Consider the following 23,123-nt stretch of genomic DNA (forward strand, 5'->3'; position numbering starts at 1 on the left):
AGTATAGCATGAGCCTCCACATGTGGAGTCTCCGCGGTGTCATGCACAACAAGCCACGTGATAAGATGTGCAGATTGGCGGTCACAGAAGTGGAGGCAGCTGAGACTTGTCCTCCACCAACCGGATTGAGGTTAGTAACCGCGCCACCACGAGGACCTACTAAGTAGTGGGAATTGGGCATTCCAAATTGAGAGAAAAGGGGATAAAAAAACAAACAAAAAAAAAAACAAGAAGACTAAAATCCTAGATGCTCAGTAGTTATTAGTATGCTATACTATACTACTAATATATAAAAAAAAATTAAGAAAATCCAATCAATATTGCACTCTCTCACTTTTTTATTTACACATAACGCTACATACTTTGCAAGCTGAAGAATATGTTTGCATTAAAACATCCAGTATACCACAGCTCCGAACGTTTAAAACATGGATTTAATCCACTACGCAATGGATGTCCGTGATGTAGTAGATGAAATCCACTATGTCATTGTGCTACAGTCCAGCGAGGACCTCGAACCCCCTGGGCTGCGTTCCACTTCACTTTTAACATCCACTTGCCAACCCCCCTAAGCACTTCCCCTCGGGGGAATCCCCGCAGCCATTTTGGAAATCTGTTCCACTTTGTTAAGTGAGCTAGGGAAGTTTCTGTTGACAGACACTCAACCCCTCGATTTTGACTGAGGGAGCGAGCCTACTCTGATGTATGTTTCAGGCAGCTCCATATCCCACAATGCAACTCGATTGTGACGTGACAGCAGATTGCACTTCATAAACCCCACCCCTCACACAACTCTAATGTATGATGGAAGTGAAGTTAGGTCAATTAAGCAGTTTAGAAAAGTTGTATTGAGATTTAGCAGCATAATACTTGCAGCTACCTTAAACTGTTTATCACACAGTTATAGCCTATGTGTTCATTATGTTAACATTTTTGTTTGTGTAAATCTTAATTAATCAAATCTACGTTTTATACATAAGCCTCTGAAATCAATCTCCAAAAACATTGTTTTCTCAGGTGCAAAAATCACTAAATAATTCCACAAATTCACATCAGCCTTCAACATGCTCCAAGTGATCAAGGGTTTAGAGTGTTCCAGGTAAACCCACTGCAAGTCTTCCGCCAGTAGTGGACACTCGCGCAACGTAAGCAGTGACGTACAACCGAGTTCATGAGACGGAGTGAAGTTTGCGAGGGAAAGGGATACAAATTTGAAATGGAACGCAGCCTGGCCTGCACCCTCGCGAACCCCTGTTTGGGAAACCCTTCATAAATAGTTGTGACTGATACGTACAGTTTTACTCCAAACCAGTAGATGGCGGTAATCTCCGAGTCACGTGAACATTCCAGTCGGGGAAGTTCTCGCGTTAACATCCTGCAGACAGTGGATTGAAATTTCTAAAACCGTCAGAGTTGTCAACAAATCTCTGGAGTTTGATATCATTTGTATCGAACAAGCTCACTTACATGCACAAAAACAGCCTCAGTTGTGCTCAGAAAAGCTAGTTTAGAGCGCTAGTCACTGTTAGCAACGCGCTTGGTAGAAGTTTAGAGCTCTTTTCTCTGATCCGTGTCGCTTTAGCTGGTTAGCGTAGCTCCTACAGCCGCCCGGATGCGTTAAAACCCTGCAGCTTTAGCTTCAGCTTCGGCCTTCCGACGTGCACAAGCGGCTTCAATCATGTCAAGCGCTCGGCAGCAACAGGCTAGCGGTGTGCCGGGATCAGTTCCCGGGACGAGCTCTGGAAGTACAAGTAGCAGCAGCGGCGCCGGCGGGGCGAACAGCGGCAGCAGCGGCGCTCAGAACTGCAACAGCTCCGGTAACGGGGTGTACTCTCGGACTCTGGGATCGGGAGCCGAGGGACAAAGCGCTCGACTGGCGTCGTCGAGCAGGAAAAGACCCTATTATAACGGTCTGATCAATCCCTATGAAGATAAGAGTAATGATTTTGTGTGGTAAGTGCATTTACTCTTCTTGGTGATACTGCAGAGACATAATATTTACTGCCACATAGATACCTCTTTCTGCTCTTTTCAACTAAATTCACTAAATGTTAAAATGTGTAGTTGTGAGCAAAATATTGCATGTTTATTTGGCAAAAGCCTGTGGATACTCTCAATTTAATACTTTAATTGCTCGGATAACGCTAACTTATAACCATAAACAAGGTGGAAGGGTTAGAACTTGCCAAGCTAACACATCTGGCATTAAAATGTGATGTGTTGGGGAAAAGGAAGCAAGTCTGCATGTGTCATGTTTTGTCTTTCTTTTTTAACAGCCCCATATGTTTTGAGATGATAGAGGAAGCTCACATGACAAAGTGTGGTCACAGTTTCTGGTGAGAAGCACTTGTTTTCTGAACACTGTCCTATTTTATTTTTGCATTTTAATGTTTTGTATTTTCTTGCCCATTTGCAGCCTTTGATCAAACCATTATGTCTTCATTTCTCCTTTCTAGTTATAAATGTATACGACAGAGTTTAGAGGACAGCAACAGATGCCCGAAATGTAATTATATAATTGACAATGTGGATCAACTCTACCCCAACTTCTTAGGTATGTATATCGTAAAAAGCATGTGAATTGTTGTCTTTTGTGCTTTTCTGTCATTTAGCAGCATCATCTCAAGGACTTTTAAGGACTGCCTACTAATTTCTGTAAAGTTGCTTTGAAACTATGTGCATTGCAAAAAGCACTATAAAAATAAAAATGACTTGACTAGTATATATTACTGTAATCAGAAAGATAGTTGGGTGGATTATCAGTCTGACGAATTGTTTATGTCATGTTATTTATCTAATGGGTTTGCAGTAAATGAACTGATCCTGAAACAGAAACAGAGATCTGAAGAGAAGCGTCTGAAACGGGATCACCCTGTGAGTGCACCCTTCTCTTCCTTTTTCTGAGACAACAATACCTGGCATTACAACACATATAATGTTCCTTTGATTTTTCAATGACCAAGACAATTGGTTAATGAGGGAATACTTTGAACAAAATGGATACATTTTTGTAATACATTAAGGTACATTACCAGTCAAAAGTTTGAACACACTTGACTCAGTTTGTTTTTTTATGATCCTAAATACATTTGGTTTGAAGAGTTGGAAATTAATGCTTGGAATAAGAGCCAGAACGATATGGGATTTTTGAGACCATAGCAATTTTAGAGGGGGGAATTCACCAATTACCGAAATGGCGGCTGATATAGTTAATTTTTGAGCTGGAATGAAAACAGACTATGTGGATTGTGCACAGATTTTGCACTGATATGCCTATGCAAAGGTACTCGGAAGGCTGCTTTCTTAAATATTTTTATCAAAGAATATTTGACATTATTATTATACATTGTCAACAAATTCTAGAAATGAACACTGAGAAAATAAAGAATAAATACAAATACAATAAATAGCTTAATAAACATCAGTACTGTATGTTCAGTATCAGTCAATGGCTGACCATTTAAATAAAGAATAAATAAAAGTAAAATAAATAGCTAAATAAAAATCAGTATGTATGTTTAGTATCAGTCAAATGCTGACCATTTAAATAAAAATAAAATAAATAGCTAAATATACATGAGTACTGTATGTTTAGTATCAGTCAAATGCTGACCATTAAAATAAAGACTAATATAATAAATAACTAAATAAACATCAGTACTGTTTAGTATCAGTCAATTGCTGACTATTTAAATAAATAATAAATAAAAATAAAATAAATATCTAAATAAACATCAGTAGTACTGTTTAGTATCAGTCAAATGCTGTCTATTTTAATACTACCAGTCAATTAGGGGCAGGTTGTTAAACAAGAAGCATTTACACCTGCTGAGTCAAAAGATAAACAGCGGCAGCGGTGTTACACCGTATTCTGCTATACAAGTTCAGGGTAAACTTTCAACGGTAGAAAACCAGACTTTTAAATATTACATGTTATTAATGCAACGACTGGAATTGTTTGGTTGAAGGGGGTACCAAACTGCAATCCTGAACAAAACGTTTGGTGAATACATGTTTACACATTAGCTTCCACTCAGCTGACAAGCAATGAAAGTAGCTACGTCGTTAGCTTGTTAGCTATAATCTCGTTGTCACGGAGAGCAAAAGATGGACTTTATTTACTTTCTAGCATTGTGTCTCACCAACTAGGTAACAACGTAGTGTGAAATCAACACTCATCAGACACAATCCACCACCGCACTGTTGTCTGTTGAGCTGCAAAAAGATGCTCTGATGTTTACCTTTCAATCTGCTACATTACTTACTGCACTGACAAACTATAGCTGGCTAACATAGCAAACAGATGTGATAAACATGAGTGACATGGTTGTCAGGGACAGGGTTAACGTTATATTAGTTATATTGAAAAGGGAAAATGATGGGGTCATTGTTTATTAACTTTCCAATATGTATTTCACAAACTAGTTAGCAACTTACTGTGAAGACACCGCTTAACTCCGCATCGCTTAACTCCGCATCGCTTAACTCCGCATCGCTTAACTCCGCATCGCTTAACTCCGCATCGCTTAACTCCGCACCGTCAGCTCAGCTCTGTAAACAGTGGAGTCGGAGCGTGCTCTGCTGGACAAACTACGTCATGACACCAATTCAAGCATTGTTTTCTGCATTATATGTTCTGAAAAAAGTTTTCATATCTGCGCATATCGGTAAACACATATGCCGATACCGATATATCGGTGAAAGGCTAATATATAAATCGGTCAGGCACTACTTGGAATATATACTCACTACTAGGGATGTCATAAAATATTTATATATATCAATTATTGAAAGGCACGTTATATTATCAATATATTTTTGAAGCATCGATATATTAAAATTAGCCGATATTTAAATTAGAAGCCTAATTTGCGCGCTATCCAATTCACTCAGTTGGCCTTCTGTTTAGCAGTCTGGCATAATAGCATTGGGAGACCACAAAAGGATGATATAACATTTACTGTCGTGGATAGGAAAGGCACTGGGATCACACACACACCGTATTTTAGAGCTCTTTGACACACACAGGACGAGCTGATGCGGCACAGCAGATGGCAGTCCAAAGTTACGAAGGTTTTTGTACTTCAAGAATGAACAAAGTGATGTTGATAAGTTTGCAGGTTAGTGTATGAAACTAGGTCTTTCATTCAAACTTTCAAACCACAAAATGACATGTTTGTAACTGAAAAAACATTGTGTAGGATATATGAAAGATGCATGTACACAATATATCATCCAGTGATGGCTAGAGTAAATAATCTTTGGACTTTGATAATGATTTGTTTCTAATTTAATGGAAAACTATGCAAGTTACGCTCTGTGGCACTGCAGAATTTTGACGCCAAACGTTGACTGTGTGACCTTCATATAAAATAATTGTTAGGAATTTTAGAATGTGCCTGTGTACACCCCCCCCCCCCCCATTTACCCTTCCACTTGCAACTTTACCAAAGTTGTGTTGAGAAATATATTTGAAAAGACTATTGTGCAACAAGCAGCCCCCCAAAAAAATCAATTGTTGTTTTTTTTTTTATTTGGCCGAATCGATATCGATTCTGAAAAGCAGTGGATCGATCTTTGTGAACAGCTAAATCCGTCCGTGTAGCACATGTTGACAGAGTACAACTATTCTTCGACTCTGTAGTCAGCAGTTATGTGTGTGTGTGTGTGTGTGTGTGTGTGTGTGTGTGTGTGTGTGTGTGTGTGTGTGTGTGTGTGTGTGTGTGTGTTCCAAGAATGCTCGTGATGTGGATTCACGCAAGAATGCTCAAAAACAAGGTATGAATGTAAACACAGAGAATCAAAATATTTAAATTATAAATGTGTAATTCCAGCTCTGTCGCTGTCTAGCATGTCATTTATAATAATAAAACAACAATAACAAGAAAATGAGAATATGTATATATACATATATATAAAATTTGAGGGGGTGGTCTACAGGTCTCCCCCTGCTGCTCAGAATCCTGTAGGAAACACTAAACTCTTATTAATTTTTAAATTGGTGTTCCATGAACAGCTTTAGAAACATCTCTCCAATTAGTAGTACTGAATTTTCAATGTCTAATGAATCGATTTTAATCTAATCGAGATCTTGTGAATCGAAATTGAATCGAATCGGGGCATCTGTGCCGATACCCAGCCCTATGCCCAATTATTAGGCAAATTGTATTCCTTGGGATTATTTTAATTGTTGAACAAACACAATGCTCTCAGTCAATCCAAAATGATATTGAACCTCAAACCTGAATGTTTAACAAAGAAAAACTGAGTTTTGTCTGTCTTTAAGTGTGCACAATTATTAGGCAACTATTAGTGTGCACAATTATCAGGCAACTAACAAAAATAATTTCTCCCAACTCAATTGTTTATTCTCAATTTTTAGAGTAGGTGCAACAAATAAGTAACACAAAATGACAATTAAATAACATTTTTGGCCTTTCAAAAATATTCAGTGACCAATATAGCCACCCTTCTTTTCAGTAACTGCCATGAGCCTTCCATCCACAGAGTCTGTCAGTTTCTTGATCTGTTCACGATCAACTTTCACTGAAGCAGCAACCACAGCCTCCCAAATGCTGTTCAAAGAGGTGTATTGTCTTCCCTCGCTGTAAATCTCACATCTGAGAAGGGTCCACATGTTCTCAGTAGGATTTAATTCAGGTGAGGAAGGGGGCCAAGTCATTATTTGAGCATCTTTGAGGCCCTTGCTGGTTAGCCAAGCAGTGGAGTACTTGGATGCATGTGATGGAGCATTGTCCTGCATAAAGATCATGGCCTTCTTGAATGCTGAGGACTTCTTCCTGTACCACTGCTTGAAGAAAGTACTTTCCAGAAACTGGCAGTAGGTTTGAGAGTTGAGTTTCAGTCCATCTTCAACTCGAAAAGGTCCAACTACCTCATCCTTAATGATAGCAGGCCATACCAGTACCCCTCCTCCACCTTGCTGGCACCTGACTCGAAGTGGTGCCCTGTGTCCATTAGTGATCCAGCCACGGGCCCATCCATCTGGTCAATCAAGAGTCACTCTCATTTCATCTGTCCATAAAACCTTTGAAAAATCTGTCCATGTATTTCTTTGCCCAATCTTGACGCTTCAACTTGTGAATATATTCAGTGGTGGTTGTGTTTCAACCTTCTTGACCTTGGCCATGTCTTCATGTCGCTCTCACCCTTATCTGCCGTTTTGGGCCGCTTTTAAGGTCTCCCTCCACTATCACTGTAACAAGAAACAGCTGTTAAAAATTATGCCAACCAATTTGATGAACCACACCACTCCCTCTCTCCCGCAAAAAGACACACGACCATGGCCCCATCTCCATACCGACAAACAATATTTTTGAGTTGAATATTAATGGGTTCCTGGTAGCTTCACGTTTAATTCTTCTCAAGACTTTTGCATTTAATTTGTGCCTTTCCTTCTCCATGCGTTTTTTGCACCCCAGTTGACTATTCACAACAAAACATTTGATTGACCGGTGGTCACGCCTCAATACTTTAGCGATTTTAAGAGTGTTATGTCCATCTGAAAGGCATTTTACAATATCTGACTTTTCAGTGTCAATTAAATCTTTTTTTTTTTTTTTTTTTGGCCCATTTTACCTGAGGTAATGAAGCTGATTAATAATTATGCACACCTTGATATAAGGTGTTAGTCACTTTTGCCACACCCTCCCTCATTACACAAATACATACCACCTGAAAATGATTGAATCCAATAAGCATTCAAGTTTATATGGTTTGGAGTTGGAAAATGTGAATGGAAATAATGATAAGATCAGAATACTCACTTGCCTTATAATTGGGCATGCAGTGTATATCGTTTATCATCTGAAAAATCTTCTCATTATCGCTGCGTCAAAAAGGCATGGATCCCAAGCCTACTCACTACACAATCCCCATACTTCCATTTCTTTTATTTAATAGTTTTGATGACCAATGTTCTAAAATGTGGAAAATGGTAATAGTATGTGGGTGTGTCCAAACTGTTGACTGGTAGTGTATGTCTTATTTTTCATATGTGTCATATTGTATGTGCTGTTTATAGAATGGAACCAAATGGCAGGTTTTCCAGGATGTTCTTGGCGCAGATCAAGAGAACATGGATTTGGTGAATGTAAACTACATATTAGAGTACCTGTTGCAAAAAAAGAAACAACTAGAGGCGGTTGGTATACTTTATCTTATAATGTATCATATAACGGGGAAGAAATGCCCCTGCTGAGTGACTCAAGAAGACTTGTCCCGATTGCTCCCTCAACTGTTTTTGCTGAACTTTCAGTGATCTCTGTTTACAGGAATCACAAGCTGCTCAGCGCCAAATCTTAATGGAATTCCTAAAAGAAGCCAGAAGAAATAAAAGAGAGGTTGAGCCATCACATCTATTTACAAAATGTTAAATAATACACAGCCGATGATGGCAGTAGCTGTGAGGTTGTGAAGTCATAATGTTTCCCTGTCTTTACTTCTGCAGCAACTGGAACAGTTACAAAAAGAACTTAACTTTTTGGAAGAGGATATCAAACGAGTTGAGGTCAGTTTATTATGGAGCCCAAGAATTGTCACATAAGGGATCTCGTGTTTTATGACCTAGCATATAGATATTGAGTTCATTCAGGTTACTGAAGAAGTTTGTGATACCTCTTCAGTTTAAAATATGGTTTCTGTCTAATTAAGAAATATTCTTAATACATATTATATATAAGGTTATAAATCTGACTTGTATGCTTTTCCGTTTAAGGAAATGAGTGGTATGTACTCACCAGTGAGTGACATGGACCCCAACTTGGACAGTACTGTCCCACAGTTTGAAGCCCCCTCTCCTGCACCCAGGTAAGACCAACCGCATTTCACATTAAAGGGGTCATGAAATGGAGAATAACATTTTCCTTGATATTTAGACATATAAGAGGTGACTGTAAAAACATGTGCGGTGTGAACGGCCCCTAACTCATTCGTACACTATAAAAAAAAACATACTGTAATTTTCAGAACTCAACTTCCTCCTCAGTCTAAAAATAGCATTTATAGTTAACACCCTGCTGAAACATCTCGTTTTGAAATCTGTGTGTTAATGATATCACAAGACATTGCTCATTTGCATGTACACGGCCCAAAACATGCGTCGTCATCGTGGGTGTACTGTTTAGGAGAAAACAGCTCAAGTTACTGCTGCAAGGTAAGATGTTTCTTTTATTGAAAGATGCGGCAGTGCCAACTGTATTGCACCCTGCAGTAATGCCGGTAAGTAAATCATTTATTTCTAATCTTTCAGTTTCAGTTTGTAATAAACAGCAAGCCATCATTTATCGCTAAGTAGAGGTCTGCAACCCGACAGGTCCCGAGAACCCGTTGGGTTTTGGGCCGGGTTCGAGATTGGGTTTTTAATTAATGAAAAAATAAACAGGCCTACCGAACTTGTTTCGCACCCACGCTCTCATTCACAGACACGTGTACGGATGAGTTAGGGGCCGTTCACATGAATGTGTTTTTGCATGCATCTGCTCTGTTTTACCATTGTTTTCCTATGAAAACACATGCTGGACAAATGTCTTTGACTGTTGCATCGTGTCTTGCTGTTTCTTCAGCATCTTGCGTAGGACTGGCAATTTTTTAGACACTGTGGCAAGCTTTTTTCAAAAACGCATGTCGAGACACCTGCGTTCTGTTTCATTTGTTGCGCTGCATCTAGATTGTTTTTAGCGCAGGTGTCACAAAGATTCAACGTTCTGAACAAGTTCAGGATGCAAAGAGGTGACTTGCATTGTTTAACATGATTCCAGATTGTTCCAGATTGTTCTGCACCAAGCAAAGTTTCAGCACTTGATAAACGGTCTGCTCTAGTGTACTGAGGGGCTGCTGTGCCTTGTAGCGATTCGTGTTCATGCTTAAAATCACTGCTGCTTATGAAATCAGTATATCAACCGATTGTAATAGGATTGAAAGTTCGGACACAGGAGGAGTAGGGAAACAACGACGCAGTTCAGGCAAGTCTTTTATTTTTTCTGCCCTGTTGCACGCTGCACAAAAGTCATCTGTGGGCTTTCACTCAAGTAACACAAACTCTCAATAATAAACTCTTGGAACACGCCAAACACCGTACTCTCGTGATGCTCTCACCCTTCTCTGGCATTTTGGGCTGCTTTTAAGGTCTCCCTCCACTATCACTGTAACAAGAAACAGCTGTTAGAAATTATGCCAACCAGTTTGACGAACCACACCACTCCCTCTCTCCCGCAAACAGACACACGACCATGGCCCCATCCCGACAAAGAATATTTTTGAGTTGAATAATTATTCAATATATAGTATTATGTGTGAAGAATGCAGAGTTAAATTAAATATATTATGGTGTAGTAATAAACGAATATATGGCGGGGGGCGTCAATACTTTTTTTTTCAGATGCAATTATGTTAGCTAATCAGAACAGTGGGTGTTTACTTTCAAGTTTTAAAGGAGAAGCAGCCTGAAACCAAGCATTTTTGACAGATGGTCAGAATGAGAATGGAAAATGATCATGTTTTACAAATATTTGACAATTTTTTGTGCAAAAAACTTTCATTTCAAGCATTTCATGACCCCTTTAGTCATCACTTAAAATGTAACCCCCTTGTCCATTTAACCACACTGCCATTATAGATGTATAGGTATTCAATCGTTTTCCATTAAAACAAAATCTGTATTTTGTTTTTATCTCCAGCAGTAGCATAATAGATCCCACAGAATACATTCCTCCCCCTTTTGGTGGAAGCTCACAGGTAAATAAATATAAGCCAGATTTCTTAAATAATTTTCTTTCACTACTACAGCTTGTTTATATCCTATTTAGTAATGCTAATATTCACTGCTTACTGTTGTGATTCATGTTTATATTTTAAGGGTAAAAGACAAACATGGTACAACAGCACGCTGGCATCACGGCGAAAGAGACTCACAGCACACTTTGAGGATCTAGAGCAGTGTTATTTCTCCAATAGGATGTCTCGAATAGCGGGTTGGTTGATTTTCTTGTTATTTTTCAAAGCAGTATTACTTTTGAAATAACATATGCAATAGCATATATACAATCAATTCCACAATTCTGAGACCACATTAAAAATCTGGAATTTTTGTAACAAAAATTAGAAATTAAAACAAAAGTTATTATATAAAATGAGAAATATTTAAAATTATGCTATATTTCTAGGTCACTAATGAAACGCAAGTAAATTTGTGACATTGATCATGTTAACGAGAATTCCTTGCTTCCATTGAAGAACACAAGTTGCTCTGGAACATTGTTAAATCATGCTGGGATAACATGGATCATTAGGTTTTGCACAAATTTGTTAAGTCCATACCAACTCGAGTGCATGCTAAGAAATTCTGAAAGTCATGTCAGTTTTTTAATCAAACCTTTCACTTAAATTGTTATGCTGACAATAAGTTAGAGTAAAATGTATTAAATTGAACAAGATTGCAAAGTTGTAGTCTTAGACTTTTGAACCCCACTGTATAAGGCATAATATAATGTATTTTTATACTTTGCCTGCGTAATGTTTTAATGTTACTTACAATAAGCAACATGAGAGTATTATTTCATACAAATTTGTGTAATATTCTTCCCAAGTTGAGCCCAGTGCTTTTCTCCATCTTAAATAGATGACAGCAGGACGGTTAACCAACTGGATGACTTCATGGAGTGTCTATCCAAATTCACCCGTTACAACTCTGTGAGGCCTCTGGCCACCCTCTCTTACGCTAGTGACCTCTATAATGGCTCCAGTATTGTGTCCAGGTAAGGTCATTAAAGACCACATGTTGTTGAATTTCAGATTACTAATTAGTGTAGCCAAGTCTTTGCTCACATGCTGTCCTACAGCAACCAGCAGAGGGTAGTATTGTATCACTAAATATTATAGGTTCTGATTGGGTGTGTTTTAAATACCATCTATTTTCCAAAACCTGGAACTGTGTCCTGTTGAAATATGAGATGGACCACATAGTTTGCTTTAATGTACAACCTGCATTTTTTTTTAAGAGATATGCCCTGATTTTTTATTTTTGACCACGTTTCTATTAAATTTTATTATTTTATATATATATATATATATATATATATATATATATATATATATATATATATATATATACACACACACACACAGTATATTACAGAAATGTATTTGATAGAGCAGTGGGTTAGCGCACATACTCTATTATATTGAGCCATGGCGCTAATGCGGTCGGCGCCCCCAACTCCGACATTTACCCAACCTCTATAAATTGGCTTAAAAATAAAACCTGGAAATATATATAGTTACTGTATATACACAGTACTGTATATGTACTGTAATGCTTGAAATTACCAAAAAACTGAAGATTTCGTACAAAGGTGTACACTACAGTCTTCAAAGACAAAGGACAACTGGCTCTAACAAGGACAGAAAGAGATGTGGAAGGCCAGATGTACAACTAAACAAGAGGATAATTACATCAGAGAAATAGATGCCTCACATGTCCTCAGCTGACAGCTTCATTGAATTCTACCCACTTAACACCAGTTTCACGTACAACAGTAAAGAGAAGACTCGGGTGCAGGCCTTATGGGAAGAATTGCAAAGAAAAAGCCACTTTTGAAACAGAAAAACAAAAAGAAAAGGTTAGAGTGGGCAAAGAAACACAGACATTGGACAACAGTTAATTGGAAAAGAGTGTTATGGATCTTAACCCCATTGAGCTTTTGTGGGATCAGCTAAACTGTAAGGTGCGTGAGAAGTGCCCGACAAGACAGCCACATCTATGGCAAGTGCTACAGGAAGTGTGGGGTGAAATGTCACCTGAGTATCTGGACAAACTGTCGGCTAGAATGCCAAAGATCTGCAAAGCTGTCATTGCTGCACGTGGAGGTTTTTTTGATGAGAAGTCTTTGAAGTAGTTTTTTTTTTTTTTCAAATTGTAATAGTAAGTTTTCAGGTTATTAATGTCCTGACTATACATTGTGATCAGTTGAATGCCACTTTGATGAATAAAAGTACCAATTTCTTTCCATAAGAGCAAAATCTGTACATTATTCCAAACTTGTGTGTGCACAGTGCATCCAGAAAGTATTCACAGCGCTTCACTTTTTCCACATTTTGTTATGTTACAGCCTTATTCCAAAATGGATTAATTATTTTCCTCTAAATTATACAAACAATACCCCATAATGACAATGTGAAAGAAGTTTGTTTGAAATCTTTGCAAATTTATTAAAAATAAAAAACGGAAAAAAAAATCACATGTACATAAGTATTCACAGCCTTTGCCATGACACTCAAAATTGAGCTCAGGTGCATCCTGTTTCCACTGATCATCCTTGATGTTTCTACAACTTGTTTGGAGTCCACCTGTGGTAAATTCAGTTGATTGGACATGATTTGGAAAGGCACACACCTGTCTATATAAGGTCCCACAGATAACAGTGCATGTCAGAGCACAAACCAAGCCATGAAGTCCAAGGAATTGTCTGTAGACCTCCGAGACAGGATTGTATCGAGGCAAAGATCTGGGGAAGGGTACAGAAAAATTTCTGCAGCATTGAAGGTCCCAATGAGCACAGTGGCCTCCATCCGTAAATGGAAGAAGTTTGGAACCACCCGGACTCTTCCTAGAGCTGGCCGCCCGGCCAAACTGAGCGATCGGGGGAGAAGGGCCTTAGTCAGGGATGTGACCAAGAACTCGATGGTCACTCTGACAGAGCTCCAGCGTTTCTCTGTGGAGAGAGAACCTTCCAGAAGAACAACCATCTCTGCAGCACTCCACCAATCAGGCCTGTATGGTAGAGTGGCCAGACGGAAGCCACTCCTCAGTAAAAGGCACATGACAGCCCACCTGGAGTTTGCCAAAAGGCACCTGAAGGACTCTCAGACCATGAGAAACAAAATTCTCTGGTCTGATGAAACAAAGATTGAACTATTTGGCCTGAATGGCAGGCGTCATGTCTGGAGGAAACCAGGCACCGCTCATCACCTGGCCAATACCATCGAGGGAAAGATGAATGCAGCAATGTCCAGCGACATCCTTGATGAAAACCTGCTCCAGAGCGCTCTGGACCTCAGACTGGGGTGAAGGTTCATCTTCCAACAGGACAACGACCCTAAGCACACAGCCAAGATAACAAAGGAGTGTCTACGGGACAACTCTGTGAATGTCCTTGAGTGGCCCAGACTTGAACCCGATTGAACATCTCTGGAGAGATCTGAAAATGGCTGTGCACCGACGCTCCCCATCCAACCTGATGGAGCTTGAGAGGTCCTGCAAAGAAGAATGGGAGAAACTGCCCAAAAATAGGTGTGCCAAGCTTGTAGTATCATACTCAAAAAGACTTGAGGCTGTAATTGGTGCCAAAGGTGCTTCAACAAAGTATTGAGCAAAGGCTGTGAATACTTATGTACATGTGATTTGTTTTTCTTTTTTTCTTTTTTTTTTTTTTTTTATAAATTTGCAAAGATTTCAAACAAACTTCTTTCACATTGTCATTATGGGGTATTGTTTGTAGAATTTTGAGGAAAATAATGAATTTAATCCATTTTTGGAATAAGGCTGTAACATAAAATGTGGAAAAAGTGAAGCGCTGTGAATACTTTCCGGATGCACTGTATATAACCTGCATGTGCTGCACACTTCAAAATGAATGTTTGGGGTTTAATAATCAAATTGGGCCACACAGCAAACTGCTAGGTGAGAAACTACCGTCAAAAACACACAAACAGCTAAATAAATCAATACTTGATTTAAATGGATGCGTTAAATGGGGAAAAGATAACAATGTATTACTACTGTATAGTAATTAAATGTTTACTGTAATTAAATGATAATAATAATGTATTAAAGCAATATCTTTATTGCTGTATTTGTGTGTGTATATATCACATCTGTGATATTCTGTTGTGTTGCACTTCATTTGACAAAAATATCTCCAGTGTTTTTTCAGACTGTGTTGTATTTTGTATAAAAAAAAAATTCATTTGATAAAAATAATGTAATGTTGTTAAAAAATTAATTATATTTCCATTTTATTAAAGTTTTAATTCATTCATTTGATTAGACAACATTTTGATATTGAGAACCGTCGAATACAGAATTCAGAGAAAATAACCATCCAATAACCACAATATACATTATGATCTCTTATGTGTTTTTGCTTCAGTATTACCCAGAAAATTGGGCACAGAAAATGTCCTAGAATATTGTGTCTTGAAAAGAGTGGGAACCCTGTCTTGTCTCTCTCAGTGTGTGTGTTAGAGTGGAGTCAGAGCAGATAATGAGCAAACACAGTCAGGAGAGCTTGCTGTTTTAACACTTGTATTCTCTATTTCCTCTTTTGCAGCATTGAGTTTGACCGTGACTGTGATTACTTTGCCATTGCCGGTGTCACTAAGAAAATTAAAGTGTTTGAGTATGGAACTGTGATCCAGGATGCCGTGGACATTCATTATCCTGTCAACGAGATGACGTGTAACTCTAAAATTAGGTATAAAGAATGCCTGAAATCAGGGGTTGGCTTCAATGTTCTTTGGTGTATTATGCAGTGAAATATGCAACGGACTGTCACTTTTTTTCTTTGTCTCTCTCTCTGCCAGCTGTATCAGCTGGAGTAGCTACCACAAAAATCTGTTGGCGAGCAGCGACTATGAAGGGACTGTCATTCTTTGGGATGGGTTCACGGGGCAGAGGTCAAAGGTGTATCAGGTACCCTTATGTGTTGGCCTACGGTTGATGGCATTCATTGAATTTCTGTTCCTCATTCAGTACTCTGAACTGCCTTTTAAAGTAGTGCTTCTACAAAGTAATGAAAAACTATGGCAAATATGGCACCTTTTTCATTTCCATTTTCTTGGATTGTTCATAATGTGGTACTTTAGCTCATTTGTTATAATGCTCCTGGTGAGTTTTCACATCATGTTATTTTCACTTGACACTTTTAAGCAAGATTTTTGTATTTTCTTTAGACTTAAAGCAGAAGTGTGTAATTTCTGCCCCAGAATTGCTGTTTGACTATTTTCCAAAGTGGCTTAATTAACTCTTTCCTTGTCTGCCATTGGTTGGACAGACAGATTTTTCCACTCCAAACTCCCGCCATTGTGCTGGTGGGGATGCTCAAAAACATAGAGCAATGTTTTGATGGCACCACAACCAAATGTTTACACTTTTAGGGGAAGTTGGTCTACAAATGATTTACTTTTAGTTGTACAACGGAAACATAATATTCAACCTAAGTTGGATACTGACCTCAAATGTGTTTATTTATTTATTTTGTAGGGCTGTGTCGATACAATCAAATATTGATATATCGCAATACTTTTTCTCATGATATTGTATCTATACTTTAGATCTGTGTAGCGATATTTATATTAAACTATTTGTGTATTAATATCATGTAAACGCATCAAATTTGGCACACTGTTACTTCCAAATCAATTTAATGAGCTCACTAAGAGACACAAACATGATGTTTCAAGCTACATGCTTTTAATCAGACATCAGTATATAACTGAAATATACCCAAATGAATTGGAATTGAAATTGGAATTGATTTGTAATGTAATCAAATTATGATATCGTGATGTATTGCAATATATTGGATCGTGACATGTGTATTGCTATATATATATCGTATCGTGAGGTGCCATGCAATACCAAGCTTTTTGTGTTTTCACACTCGAATATTTGCACAGGAGCATGAAAAGCGATGTTGGAGTGTGGATTTCAACCTTATGGATCCCAAGCTCTTAGCATCAGGATCAGATGACGCAAAAGGTGTTTCTTCAACAGAACTGTTCCTGGTTTAGAATTTTTTTTTTTTTTATATATTTTTTTTTTTTTTTTTTTTACATTTTTATCAGTGATTCTTACAGAGTTTTACTTTCTTTAATACTCATGAATAAGCTCTTTTTCCCTCAGTTAAGTTGTGGTCCACCAACCTGGATAATTCAGTAGCCAGCATTGAAGCTAAGGCCAATGTATGCTGTGTCAAGTTCAGTCCAACCTCTCGATATCACCTTGCCTTTGGTTGTGCAGGTACAATGTAGTTTCCTATCGAATACAACACATGCATCATTTATTTGAATTGATCTGTTAAATTATTTTTACTTCCTGCTAAATTGTTAAACATTTTTACTCGTGCTTAATTTTTTCCAGACCACTGTGTGCATTACTATGACCTGAGAAACACTAAGCAGCCCATCATGGTATTCAAAGGCCACAGGAAAGCAGTGTCCTATGCCAAGTTTGTCAATGGAGAAGAGATTGTGTCTGCGTATGTATATACAGACATTCCTTTTGCTTTTTTTATCAGTGGAATGTTACAGAAATAGTTAAACCAAAAATGAAAATTCTGTCATTTACTCAACCTCATGTGACTTGGATATGTTTGGCAAAATAACAGCCTCAGTTACCATTCACTTAGGGAAAAAAGAAAGTGAATAGTGACTGAGGCCAGCATTCTGCCTGACATATCCAAGTCATACGGGTTTGGAATTTGAGTAAATTACAGAATTGTAATTTTTTAATGAACTACCCCTTTAATTCCTCAGATGTATTAGTCAATGGGAAGTTAATTCATATATTTCTTGCAAGTCTTGAAATGCATTGAAATCTAAGTATGATATTTCCACAGCTCAACAGACAGCCAGCTCAAACTCTGGAATGTGAACAAGCCCCATTGCTTGCGCTCCTTCAAAGGCCACATCAACGAAAAGAACTTTGTGGGTCTGGCATCTAATGGAGATTATGTAGCATGCGGTAAGTGGGTTTAGCAATGGCCTCCCAGTAGAAGGGAAAGAAAAAGTCTTTGTTTTTCAATGTACCAAAGGTTTTCTGGCACAAGAGAGTTTCAAAGTCAGTTGGTAATTAAAGCTATGATGAAATGTATGATGATGTGGTTTGATTAAACTACCTCTAATAGTTAATAATAATATAAAACCGTTTATTAAAGCTGAAGTGTATAATATTTGCGCCACTAGCATCACCAAACAGACTTGCAGTAATGTTGATTGTTTTCAAACAGCTTTCTTGAATACTCCCCCCATCGGTCGAACAGATAGTCCCACCCCAAATTCATGCCATTGGTTGAGACAGTGTGCTGTGTCTGACTGGTCAGGATGCTCAAAGAGCTATGTTTTGATGGTGTCAGAAAGCCTCGGTGTATACACTTTTTAGGGAAATCAGCCTACAAATGGCTTGCTTATAATTGCTTCTGCATATTAAGCAGGCATAGGAGAAAGTATTTTAAAATAGAAAAAAATACATACCAGCTTCAAGGATTTAATAGAGAATTAAAGAAGAAAAGGGAATGGATCAAACAGTTACAATTGTAATGAATTTGTTTATTTGTTAAAATCAAATTCATTTTCTCACACCACAGGAAGTGAAAACAACTCACTGTACCTGTACTACAAGGGGCTCTCCAAGACGCTGCTGACTTTCAAGTTTGACACTGTGAAGAGTGTCCTGGACAAGGACAAAAAGGAGGACGACACTAACGAATTTGTCAGCGCAGTGTGCTGGCGAGCACTACCTGATGGGGTATAATTTTGTCTTATTGTGCTTACATTTGACAGAAGAAATTGGTTAACTAACAGTAGGCCACTAAAAGGAAGAGCATTTAGGGACAGTACAGTTGTCCTAATTTAGGAGGGATGATCAGGTCTGAAATATTAAAAATGGAACGTATGGATTTAAGTGCCCCTCCCTTTTTTATCCGATGAAACCCCCACCTAAACATTACATCATTTTCCACATCCCTTGTGTATTATGTACCTTTTACACTTGACATTTCTCCTGAGAAAAAGAAGATAATGATTATGTGCAAAATCAAAGTGCTGACTAAACAGAATTCCTGCTTAGTCTCTTGGTCTTAATTGGCTTTCTCATCCTTACATAAGTTACTCTGACATAAAATGTCAAGGCTGTTTTGTGAATGTTTGTGAAACGTGGCATCTTTAGCATCCGTTTCATCTCCAGAATAATGAAACAGATTTTGATTCTGGAGTAAAGAATACGTTCTGTCAGTCCACTTTCCCGCTCGTGATCTAAATATTGTTTTGCATGCTTTGTCAATGCCCAAAATGCATCCATTTGTCTGTTTTTGATTCACAGGAGTCAAATGTGCTGATTGCAGCCAACAGTCAAGGAACAATCAAGGTGTGTAGTACTGCATGAAAATCCAGGTAGTTACGCCTAAGTCGATATTTACTGCCGAGAGCTGTTATCAAGGCAGGAGGATTCACTTTATTATTGAATATTGTATTCAACTGTAAATTGATGCTAAGAATTAATTGCCCACTAAAAATATTTTTTCATCTTTCTAATAGGTACTTGAACTGGTCTGAAGGTTCACTTGAATCAGTCGTCAGAACCTTCTAAAGAACTGTTGCTTCACTGGCAGTTTGATACAAGGGCACTAAAGCTTGGGAGAATTGATGCAAAAATTTCCAAGGAAACAACCAGCAGAACTGGTTTATATCATCACTATATTTGTAAAAGACTTGACCATTCTGCGTTGTCATACTATCGCTGTATGTGAAATGTTGAGATGAGGACTTGTTTGTGCTAACAGGGAGATGAACTTGAATGCCTCTTTTTGAATAAAGTTGTTTAATAATGGTATTAACAGAACGTTATTGGTGAATAACTAAACATCTTTACATGTGGAGGGAAAGAATCATTCTCAAATGGGTCTCGTTTTAAACCTTGACTAGAGGTAGTTCTTGCAAGAGCTATGAGACATTTAACGCCAAAGCACAAGACCATAACACAATGAAATACTTTTTGTTGTTTAAAATAGCAGTCTTTGATTCTTTTGAGCATGTTGTATCCATTAACCTTTTTTTTTTTTTTTTTTTTTTTTTTTTTGTGTGATACACCGTGTCTGTTTATCCATAAGATATGTATAAGCTTCGGCATATTCAATGGTCTCCCCAAATGGAATTACTGGACCTTTTTAAGGTGTTATGTTGGTATGGTGGACATACGTATATCAAGGTTATTTTAAAGTATACTTAATGTACTCATAATTTGGTATTACTAATATTTGGAAATTATTTAGTTGTATGTCCCACAAAGTCTTATACTCCTCAAACAACCTTTGCATGAGATTCTTCTCAGGATGCCATGTTTTGAAGTTTTAAAATTCATGTAAACATGTCATATTTTGCTGTCTTTCTGTAATTTCAAGACAAAATTGCTTTAAAGTTTTATTTATGGGCAAAGGTTTTGTGTGGTCACAAATTTTCAGGCTAAAATTTAACTCGTCAAAGGCCTAATGACACTATGTATACTTATTTGGGATTATTTAACATCACCCATAACATTGCTGCTCTCTCATATTTGAGTTCTTCTACAAGTGTTATTTATTTTAATAATTTATAGGAATTGTGTGAACATTGGACCCATAATATTCTTTAGATTTCAAGCTTTATTCATTAGTCCTCTGTTGCAGTTATTCTATTTGTATATTTTCCCAATTTAACACATTCATTTGAATGAATAAATGATGATGATTCTTTTTTTTTTTTAAATGGTTACATACTGTGTCTGTCTCTGACTGGGAAAGACTGAAAATGTCTGGCTTGGTTTTCAAATCTTTCTAAGTAATACAGTACTGTGCAAAAGTTTTAGGCACTGGTGAAAAAGGTTGTAAGGATGTCTTCAAAAATAATGCCATAAATAGTTTTCATTTATCAATTAACATCATACAAAGTCCAGTAAACATAAAAAAGCTAAATCAATACTTGGTGTGGCCACCTTTGCCAGAACAGCCCCAATTCTCCTAGCTACACCTGGACACAGTTTTTCTTGGTTGTTGGCAGATAGGATGTTCCAAGCTTCTTGGAGAATTCGCCATAGTTCAGCTATCTATGTAGGCTCTCTCAATTGCTTGTCTCTTCATGTAATCCCAGACTGACTCAATGTTAAGTGGGGGGCTCTGTGGGGGCAATGCCATCTCTTGCAGCGCGCCCTGTTCTTCTTTTCTATTTGCAAAATAATGTTTGAGAGTCTAAAATGTATTTTTCCTATTGACACACTAAAGCTGAAGATATAAATAACCATCTTAAGACAAAATGTTTTTGTGAAACATCTTAAGTGCTTAAAACTTTTGTATAGTACTGTATATATTTTAGGAAATAGTAGATGTATCCTGTTATTCATTGCTGAACCTCATTTTGATGGTGTTAATACATTCTTGTACAATATCAGGAAACGTAAGGAAAATCAGTAATTTCCTACTTCACTGAGCTCTTCATCCAAGCTTTAGTCATTTCGCTGCTACACCACATAATCAAAAGTATGTGGATACCCGTACGCCACACGTGCTTGTTTTCAAAACCGTAGGTATTAAAAGGAAGTTTATTTTCCCTTTGCTGCAATAACAGCTTCACTCTTCTGGAAAGGCTTTCCACTAGATGTTTGAATACCGCTGTAAGGATTTGCTCCCATTTAGGAGAATCAGTGAGGACAGGCACTAATTGGGCGATTAAGCCTGGCTTGCAGCTTGCATTCCAATTATTCCCAAAGGTGTTTGGTGGAGTTCCAGTCTGGGCTTTGTGCAGTTCTTTCACACCAGTAGTTTTCAGACTCAGTAAATCATTTGCTAATGGACCATTTCTTTGCAAAGGGGCATTATTGTGCTGGAACAGAAAAGGTACAGTATGACTCATAATACAAAAAAAAAAAAAAAAAAAGGCAGAAGTGAATGTCTTGTTTATGAAATAGATGAAATAGCCAAACCTGCTCATTAGAAGGGGGTGTCCACATACTTTTGGCCATACAGTTTAAATTACTACTCCTTCCATACCAACCCCGCTGTCTCAACTCATCTTTAGAAACTCATCAGTAGCTAATCAGTATGTACTCTTGCAGTAGCATATCTGTGTAAATTTGGTAGTAACATGATTAGATCAGTTTATGTTGTGAGTTTCCTCTAATCTGAGAAAACTGATAGAAGAAAACTGCCAGCTAAGTTTGCTGCATCTTCGTTGTTTAGAAGAAAAAAAAAAACTTCAGAAAAACAATCCAATTTCTTACTTGATCGACAATGTTTTTTCTTTCTGCCTTACTTTGTGGTCAAGTATTCTAACAATGTTTTATAAAGTTGAATGTTGAATACAGGTGCTTGAAAACATAGCGGGGGCTGAATACAGTTACTTAATTTTTGTATTCTGAATACGTAACACCATTACATGTATTCCATTACAGCCCAAACCTTAGCTAGTATAATTCTAAACTTTAACAAAATTTGTTTGCTGCCTTCATGTGCTATCTGTATTATCGTATATCCGAGTTTCCCACTCGGAAGTTGCACAGGAACGAATCCTCAAGTTGTAATTACTACTGGGAAACAGAATTTCAGAATTTGAGAAATCTTGTCCAATCAAATGCCTTTTAGAACAAGAACGCACACTCCCCCTACAAATGTTCAGCATGTCTGGCTGTGTTCTAACTGGTGCTGATCATACCTTCGTAGGTAACACAATACATGCTGTAGGGCCGTTCCAAACCAGTTTTCAATAAGAATATCTTAAAAAGTTAGTTCTGCGCTCCGATGTAATGCAGCTGCACAAAGATGGCACTCTGAAGTGAGGCTTGAGTGAGCAGGACATTTAATTTAACAAATCCGTCTTGGTTAGATTCCTCTGTCCTTGTTCCCTTTCCTTGCATCCTTTACTCGTTTCCTAAGAGGGAGGAGCTAGGAAGCGAGGAAATGAGGATGCAGAATTTCAGAAATGAGAAGCACCCCAAATTTACATTTACATTTATTCATTTGGCAGATGCTTTTATCCAAAGCGACTTACAAAAGAGGAAAACATAAGCGAATCATCTTAAGGAGACAGTGGTATGAAAAGTGCTGTATTACAAGGTTTCACTAGCATCATAATAGTATTCAAAACAGAATAAAGTGCAACTTTTTTTTAATGACTGGTTAAGTGCTCATGGAAAAGATGTGTTTTTAGTCATTTTTTGAAGACAGAGAGTGAGTCAGCTTCACGGATGGAGTTGGGAAGGTCGTTCCACCAACGTGGTACGATGAAACTGAAAGTCCAGGAAACTGTTTTGGTGCCACTTTGTGTTGGAAATTGAACTCATCAAGGCACTTCACAGGGTC

The 23,123-nt window shown here is 37.8% G+C and overlaps 1 protein-coding gene across 3 annotated transcripts; it reads left to right on the forward strand.

Annotated features, from left to right (window-relative positions):
- Window positions 1-1,378: 1,378 nt before the first annotated feature.
- On the forward strand, window positions 1,379-19,627 carry LOC127442222 (E3 ubiquitin-protein ligase COP1-like). 3 transcript variants are annotated; one of them, XM_051700092.1, is made up of 20 exons: window positions 1,379-1,953; window positions 2,277-2,336; window positions 2,457-2,554; window positions 2,810-2,874; window positions 8,045-8,164; window positions 8,295-8,363; window positions 8,471-8,530; window positions 8,738-8,829; window positions 10,698-10,755; window positions 10,877-10,991; window positions 11,639-11,774; window positions 15,348-15,491; window positions 15,601-15,709; window positions 16,696-16,777; window positions 16,922-17,038; window positions 17,159-17,276; window positions 17,637-17,761; window positions 18,384-18,544; window positions 19,118-19,188; window positions 19,333-19,627. In XM_051700092.1, exons 1-19 carry the CDS (start codon window positions 1,679-1,681, stop codon window positions 19,178-19,180), a joined length of 2,067 nt encoding a protein of 688 aa, XP_051556052.1. In that variant the 5' UTR covers window positions 1,379-1,678; the 3' UTR covers window positions 19,181-19,188; window positions 19,333-19,627. The 3 variants fall into 3 exon arrangements, with proteins under 3 accessions (XP_051556052.1, XP_051556051.1, XP_051556053.1); XM_051700091.1 differs by having other exon boundaries at window positions 19,118-19,162; XM_051700093.1 differs by having other exon boundaries at window positions 10,701-10,755; window positions 19,118-19,162.
- Window positions 19,628-23,123: the final 3,496 nt, after the last annotated feature.

The sequence above is a fragment of the Myxocyprinus asiaticus genome, chromosome 6, assembly GCF_019703515.2.
Source record: "Myxocyprinus asiaticus isolate MX2 ecotype Aquarium Trade chromosome 6, UBuf_Myxa_2, whole genome shotgun sequence".
NCBI lineage: Eukaryota > Metazoa > Chordata > Actinopteri > Cypriniformes > Catostomidae > Myxocyprinus > Myxocyprinus asiaticus.

What these genes read in the sequence shown, in the direction of transcription:
- LOC127442222 (XM_051700092.1), top strand. Translation starts at nt 1,679, where the DNA reads ATGTCAAGCGCTCGGCAGCAACAGGCTAGCGGTGTGCCGGGATCAGTT. An exon ending in CTTTTGGTGGAAGCTCACAG is followed by an intron (nt 10,756 to 10,876) that starts GTAAATAAATAT and finishes TTATATTTTAAG; the next exon opens with GGTAAAAGACAAACATGGTA. An exon ending in TAGGATGTCTCGAATAGCGG is followed by an intron (nt 10,992 to 11,638) that starts GTTGGTTGATTT and finishes CATCTTAAATAG; the next exon opens with ATGACAGCAGGACGGTTAAC.